At 34.9% G+C, this 8161-nt stretch overlaps 1 protein-coding gene across 1 annotated transcript; it reads right to left on the bottom strand.

Moving 5' to 3' along the window:
• Positions 1-237: 237 nt before the first annotated feature.
• LOC121240491 (two-component response regulator ARR10-like) lies at positions 238-2377 on the bottom strand. The gene is made up of 5 exons (XM_041137950.1): positions 1806-2377; positions 1588-1664; positions 1408-1444; positions 1185-1281; positions 238-1039 (listed from the first exon to the last, which is right to left on the bottom strand). The coding sequence occupies exons 1-5, from the start codon at positions 2074-2076 to the stop codon at positions 409-411; spliced, it is 1113 nt and encodes a 370-aa protein (XP_040993884.1). The 5' UTR covers positions 2077-2377; the 3' UTR covers positions 238-408.
• Between the last annotated feature and the right edge of the window lie 5784 nt (positions 2378-8161).

Below are 8161 nucleotides of genomic sequence, written 5' to 3'. Positions count from 1 at the left end.
CATACAAGACATGATCTTTGAATTATCTGTCTATTTTCGAAGGACGGCTTAAAAGCATGAAGGGTTTTGGTTCTAGTCCTGATCAAGAAATGGGGGTGATCAAAGAAAATTCCCAACTCAGCTGCATTAATCACATGTTCATTAATCACATGTTTGAGAGATCGAGAGATCAGAGAGAGAGAGAGAAAGAGGGTGTAAATCCATGATCATAAGGCATTTCTGATGAATCATTATTGAAAGAACTGAAAGATGAGCTGAAATTGATAACTCACAAACTGCATTTGAAAATGAAACGGATAAGATGCAAGATTAGAAGCATTCACCATGACTCAAATTTCGATGATAGCAACAATCTTAGTATGCTCCTCTTGTACAAGTACCAACAGGATCTCACTAGAATTCTCTGATTCATAGAGTCAGATCAAGGGTACTCGCCAATTTCGGAGCTGTACTTTTCGCAACATTATAATCTTCTGTCAACCTGCATATAAGCTTTGATGGCATATTCAGATCTATGGAATAGTTTCTCTTCTTTGAAGAAGAGGAACAGGAAAGAGATAAACTGCTATCCACTTCTTCATCCACCCAACATGTACTTCTCTTAGACGCAGCTTCTGCTTGTCTTGACGGCCGCCTTATGCCCAGTGACAGACTCAAATCATGATTGTCGTCGTGGAAACCTTTTCTTTTCCCTGTGTTTCGCTCTTCTCCAATAATATTCGCTGAAATCCACTGCGGGTTTGACTCTCTAATATTATTAGGTTTTTTCTCTATGCAGGGGGTTGAGCTTTTCTGGGTTTTGGTGTAAGTGTGATTGAACAGCCATTGAAATTCTTTTTGGAACTCCTCTAATCTCTTACTACTTTCTTCCTCAAAGGCAATGTTGTTATTCTTGATCATGTTCAAATCGACACCTCCAGAAATCCTTTCAGCTATTGATCCATGAAGGCCGACACGTCTTGTTAAGTTCATGTCATCGGTGAAATAAGGCGGCCTGGATATGCAGCTCCCTTGACCACTCCAGTAAAGCTCACCATATCTTGAGGGAGAAGAAAGATCAAAGATTTTGAAAATCAGATTAAACAAATATGAACTTGATTATTAATTTAAAATGAGATCATGAATTGTCATATATATAAAAGTACTGAAGATATAATCATAGATTCAGAGGATAGTAAAATTACCTGTATTTGGGGCTAACCCTTTGGTCGATACTTCGAAGCATGGACTGTTGCCAAAAGTGATCTGCACTTCTCGTAAGATGTCCTCTACTGATTATAACTACAAATTCATTAACATTAAACGTTCGAATTTCATATATTAGAAGCATGTGTTATCAAACAAACCCTAATTGCTACAGTCTAGATCAATAAATATTTGCCTAGCTATATTAACTGATGTACGTACCTTGACCCTGATCATCAACCTTCTTGCTCCGATACATCTGCTCCAAAACATGACCAAACGGGAAAAAAAAAAAAAAGAAATTTACAATCAATGAAGCGAATCTCACACACTGCATATATATCCAATTGATTTCTTTTCAAAAGTATACGAGTATACACAGCTAATTAACACATGTTTTACCTGTAAATGACTCTTGACATGAGCGATGCTTAGTCCCTTGATGTTCATTACTTGCAAAACCAGTTTCGGAGTTGCTCCTATATATACATATATATATATATATATATTTATATAATATATATCAGAAGGGGGAAAATTCATTCTTGAGAAGGAAGAAAAAAAGGCAGTAGATGTAATTAATTAATTCATTAGAAAATTTGGTGATCGATTGATCTTACTCTCTTGACCCCCAAGCCTCTCAAGAGCCTGGACAAAACAACGATGAAGATCAGGAGTCCATCTTAGCCTAGCCACCTTGGATCGAACATATGGCCGCACCTCAATACAGCTACCGCTCTTCTCAGTCTCCTCAACTATGCTGTTGCTCGAGCTTGCACTGTTTTTGGTCTTACTTTCATCATCTCCTGCTGATCCGGCCTCGTCCTGATCAGTACTCCTGTCTGAAGAAGATTTCACCTTCAAACCACCGATACATGACCCACTTTCCATCTTGATTAATTCTTTCTTTCCCAGCTATGGAAAATCTTTAAATTGGAAAGTGTGTCTCTGATCAATTCGAACTGATCGCCTCTGACAGAGCTGAAAATTTAAGCATGAGGGCCAGTTTTTTCGTGGCTAGGATCACTAATTTCCTCCACTGGTCTGATTTCTTCCTTTGTCCAGAGATAGCAAAAAGGGTTACATAATTTCCATTTGGAGAGCAAATCTTCCCGAGCCGGCAGCTGGTTCTATCCTCAAGGATTTGAACAAATAAAAAAACCCTAATGGATGATCTTGGTCTTATCGTACAGAGTTTTCTGCACACAGACTTCGATTTTCTATGTATGCACGTAGGATAAACGTCATATCATGTATGAATGATCAGATGGGAATAGTACTCATGTAATGTATAGTAAGAACCTTGACCAGTTGTTATCTGGGGTAAGGTGAAAGATTAGAAACAAGCTCGAGAACTGGAAATTAACTGCATGGAACCTTGAATTAGACCGAAACTCCAACGTGGCGCGTTGGTATCACATTCCCTTTTCTTCAACTTCTTCTTCTTCTTTCTTCTTTTTTTTTTTTTTTTTGTTAATTACTAATTATGATGAGATTATTAATTAAAATTATATTATGATGAGATTATTAATTAAAATTATATGAGATGAGATTAGATAAGGTAATATGGTTTCATCTTACCTCTGTATTCAAACGGATCCTTAGTCATCTACATGATGATCAGAAAGAGAATTACTTTCATTGTATGTGGAAAGAGTTTCGCTATACATCAGATACTATTTACCTCAACATTCCACACACCTGACAGTTTTACGTACCTATACACGCCACACATTATAAAGCTAGAGAGTGGATGAAAACATCAATAATTAATTTCAGACACGAACCAGCTTACAAACGTTACTGGGGCAAAGCTAGGCATTGTTGAGAGAACCGTGCTGAGACTATTCCCATTGTCGGTGATCGGGGGGGGGGGGGGGGGGGGGGGGGGGGGGGGGGGGAGCCCATCGATCACCATGGATGACCACACCTAATAACAACAAAACTTGTATTTACACTTCTCGAAGATTCCCTGATCCTTTGCCAGGTTTTATATATATATATATATATATATATATTATATCTATAGTAATTCTGACATTTATTTTTGGATTCAGTGCTCTTTCCTAACCTAATGGCCTTCTTCGATAGCTACCATTTATCATACTTGAGGATGATCATGCATGCATGATTGATCTGATCTGTTGCACCGAAGTTAATTAGCCTGCATAGGTGTTTTAATTTTGAGTTTGCCTGCAAATTAACCTGACTTCTTCGTGGTCATGAAAATCTTCAAGATACTTAAGCAAGCTATTATTCTGCATATAATTAATCGATCGGATAGAAGAGCATTCAAAGTAGTATATTTCCCTTCCTTTTTTAACGAATTAATTACTTTGACTTCTAGAGAGGGCATTGAAAAACATGAGTCAAGCAATTAAGCTGAGATCATTAGAGAATAGAAACATATAGAAGAAATATATATAGTTTATATAATAGTTATTGATAAGAACTACTGACTAGAGGAAATTAAACTAAATACATGGTTCAAATATATGCAGAGTAGTGTTGTTGGATTCAACTTTGAGTAGTACTACTTAGAAAATTAACACACACACACACACACACACACACACACACACACACACACACACACATATATATATATATATATATATTCCAGATCTATTCTGATGTTTTCAACAATGCACGACATGAATTAAGCTGCCTAGCTATATAATTAATAATGAGCATGAAAAGAACTAAAATAGCAGGGAAAACAGCCGGCCTCCTTTACCAAAAGATGCCTTTGTAAATGGTTCATCGACCTTCAGCCAATCAGGAGTTGTTATTAGTGGTTACTATATATTAGTACATATTTACAAAGAGAGAAGATTTTCTTTTATCAATCTCCAATTTTATCATGTCTAGTCACTTCAAATCTTGTGACACATTCGAAGTGATTCTTTATATAAAGGGCGATGTTACATCCACCGAATGGTCAAAATTTTCTTTTTCTTTTTCTTTTTTTTTTAGCTTTTTTTTCAAGCATTTCTTTAAATCCCTTAAACATTCAAAAACAATTTACAAAATTATTAAAAAAAATATTTCTTTAACCATTATGTAAAAACAACACTAACATGTGAGAATTCTTGGTAGGAGTGGCATTTCCCTTATATAAATAGTTGACCTAGGGCTGTACACTGATGGGTTCAGTGCTGGTTTCGGTGCCAAATTGAGACCCTGTCGACGTCTGCCATGAGTCTATAGAACCAGCCGAAACCGATCGATTGAGGAGAGAAAACCGATCATATCGGTCTCGACGTGCGTTGGTGCGGTCTTCGGTCTATCGTCGGCGTCTTCTATGAAGGAGGAGGAACTGAGGAAGAAGAAGACGCGTCACGCCGTCGTCTGCCATAAGAGTTTAGAAGAAATTTGCAAACAAGGAACTGAGGAAGAAGAAGAAGGGGGTGTTATTAATCCATTTTGAAACGGTGCTATTTGGCTTTTGTTATTAATTCATTTTGAAACGGCACCGTTTGGCTTAAAAGCCAAATGAGGCTGTTCTATTATATATATATATATTTTTAACTTTTAGGCCCTAATATAATGTCGTTTCACTCATTTAAGTGAAACAGTGCCGTTTTATATACATATATTAAAAAAAAAAAAAAAGGCTCGGATCAGCCGGTTCAGCAGTTTTCCAGAGGTTCAAACCGGTATCGAACTGCCGATATCGGTTTTCCCTCAAATCCTCTTGCCTGCCGACCGGTTCCTTGCTCCTGCGACCGATCTGATAGGTTCCCGCAGGTTCTAGCAGTTCATGTACACCCTTAAGTTGACCTATAAATCACTTAATATATGTCGCATCAGCCAATGCGTGAATTATTTATTAATTAATTACTAATAGTATTTGTTTTAAGTATGAGAACTCATCACACACCATCAACCTCATAATTACAAAGCAATTTATACAGTACTAGTATATATATATATATATATATATATATATATATATATATATATATATATAGTACGTAGCTACAACACTGACAATAAATAACTGCAACTTCATAAAAATACGTAGATATTATTAATCTTCACAAGGAATTGAGGGAATTAATTAGGCATTCCGTAGCTATCGAAAGTTGCAGAGTGCAGCATGTGACCAATATTTAAACTTGAAGCTTGTTTGTTTTCATATGCTCATTGAGACTCGTAAAGCTCAAAAAACCATTGCCTAATTGCCAGTACGTACTGAATTAGGGTCAACTCCTCAAAATCCCTACCATTTGTTTATTCAGTGCAGTCCCCACAATAACACGAAATATTTTATAATTTTGCTTCAAGTGCAGATAGAATACTATCCCTATTAATGCGGATCGAACCCATCATTTCAGAATGAGTATGTTTGTCTTCTTTCCCGACCCAACATCATCTTCCCCACCACCTTCTCTGTCTCTGTGCTCAACATGCTACATACATCAAACTTCATGCATGCATGCATGCATGCCATGGATGGGTCGATCGAGACCATAGCATGCATGCATGGTAAGCTTGCATTCTGGTACCATGCATGCATCGATGTCATCATAATTTGTATGGGCTTTTGGTTAAATGTGTTAGATTCGATTAGAATGGGCCTAAGAGAGGTAATTCATTGCCAAAATCTTTACATTTATTAGGCCCACGAAGAAAGACTGCAGAGTTTTAAATTCTTACCATTTCCCATTAGTTTTACAACATTTTATCAAAATTATTCTCATCAGTCACCATTCATCAATCTACATCCTATAAAAAGTATCTTCACACTTTATGAAAAATACTCTCACACCCTATGAAAAAGTTATAGGTGTGGGGTTAAAAGTAAATAGTGACTAATGCGAGCGCGCGCCTTCAAGAGAATTATTTATTTGCGACCAGTTATTTTCAGTGAAAAGACTATTTCTAACTAAAATGAGTTTATTTTCGTCGCAAATAGTCCTTTTGGTTTCAAAAAATGGTCTCAAATACTCGTTTTTTCTTGTAGCATGCTTAGCATTCCTCTTTATCTAATTATATATGGTTGTTAAAATGGATAGAAGAAATCATGCTATATGGTTTGAAAGGTCATGTATATATATCCATAGAGGTGGAGTGGAATGAGCGCACTTTAAAAATTCATGCTCAGTGTTATTAATCTATTGTGTAATAATTTGGAATTATTAATTTTCATGGCATGTTTTTTATTTAATCCATGATCTAACCTGAATTTCACAAAAAGGTACTAATGATAGGAAGCCCATGAATAAGAACAATAAACTCAAGTTTCATTTCTTAATATCGTATCTGTTTATATGGTCCTTTTGCACGGCTCCAATTTATTGAGATGCTTGCAAAAGGAAAGAAAAAGACTCTTGGTATCTCCCTTTTAGCTCTTGAACCGGTTGACCCGATTAGGGTCGGTTCAATAGATTTTGAGACTTAAAAGGCTAAAATTTTGATTGAGATTTTATTTAAAAAAAAAATTAAAATTAAAAAAATTTATTTTAATTTAATTTTTACATTAAATTTTTTATTTTTTTAAAAAACCCTATTATTTTGCAAAGTAAAATTACTGATTAAGATTTTATACCACATTTTTAACTAATAACTGACTTAATCTTTATTGGAAGTTTTGGATTTAGAGAGGATTTTTTCAAATCTAATTTTACAAGACATGCTTTAGACTCTTATGGCTCATTTGGAAACACAACTATTCTCATGTATTCTCAGATATTTTTAAATTTAACTTTAATTTCTCTATTCTTTTCTAAAATCTAATAAAGCATATTAACTCAAACTATTTCACTATTTTTTACAGATATTCTGAGATATTATTAGTATCCAAACGAGCCCCAGAAGCAACTATAATTATTATTGTCAACAAAATTCTATAAATAACCTACACATTGGGAAAAAGTGGCCTCTTCGAATGATTATAGAAAACAATTTTATGAACATTCAAAAATTATATTTTACTATTTATAATTTTCACATTATATATTAAACTAATAATGACAAAAGAGAGTTGTATTCTTAGAAGGAGAGTATGTGAAATAATTATTATGTGGAATATTTTTAAAACTAATAATGACATAATATCTATTTGATACTTTTGATGTAATTTCATTGAGTTAATTTTTTTTAATTGAATTTTTTTTAGGGGGGCCTTCTTCCACTAGGGGCCTAAGGCAATTGCCTAAGTTGCTTAATGGAAGAGCCAGCCTTGGACCCGACCCTTAATTAGGAATTATCCGCTAACACTAATTAGGGCTTTGCCACGTATATATTGCACTACCACTCATATGTATTGCCACATTGTATATTCAACTTTTAAGAGAACAAAATCATCTGTAGTTCCATGTACGTAAGTACATTATCGAATTACGTAAATTTTGTGTTCGTGTGTGATTGATTTTGTTTTTGCTTTAATTTTTTTTTTCTGTTGATCCTAACAAAGACAGTAAAAGGTTGGTCATCGAGGAACTCTCCAATGCTTAGATAGTTAGATGCTTTAATCAATAAAAAGAAATCATATATTTTTGGAGAGAGAAGCACAATTTTTTTTTTTTGTTTGGGTAGAAGCAGGAAAGGACCTCCAGGCTTTACTAATAAATCCTTACATATGGCGAAGGAACACTATGATTACAAAAACTTTCCATGGAAAAGTTAACAAAGAATACCAACGAAAAAAAGAGAAGCACAATTTTGTATTAATCATGAACCATGAGACTAAAACACAAAAGCTCATATTAGTCGTTGGTTAAATCCTCTTAAATGATAGAATAGAACTCAACATGATGGAGCCTCAAAGGGCAACATCGAAATTGCTGGTTGTGGTTGGATCCCTTGTGATCATTATGGTCATTTCATGCATAGCTCTTCCATTTACTTGGGACTGGTATAAGTATTTTTGCATAACTTTCTACAGTTAAAGCTTGCATCTCTTTGTATTACCAACTAGGTTTTTATAATCTCATTGTTGAATAAGATGAGATGTTTTGCGGGTAGTGAA

The sequence above is a fragment of the Juglans microcarpa x Juglans regia genome, chromosome 7S (assembly GCF_004785595.1).
Source record: "Juglans microcarpa x Juglans regia isolate MS1-56 chromosome 7S, Jm3101_v1.0, whole genome shotgun sequence".
Lineage (NCBI taxonomy): Eukaryota > Viridiplantae > Streptophyta > Magnoliopsida > Fagales > Juglandaceae > Juglans > Juglans microcarpa x Juglans regia.
This window is presented reverse-complemented; position numbering and strand designations above follow the sequence as displayed.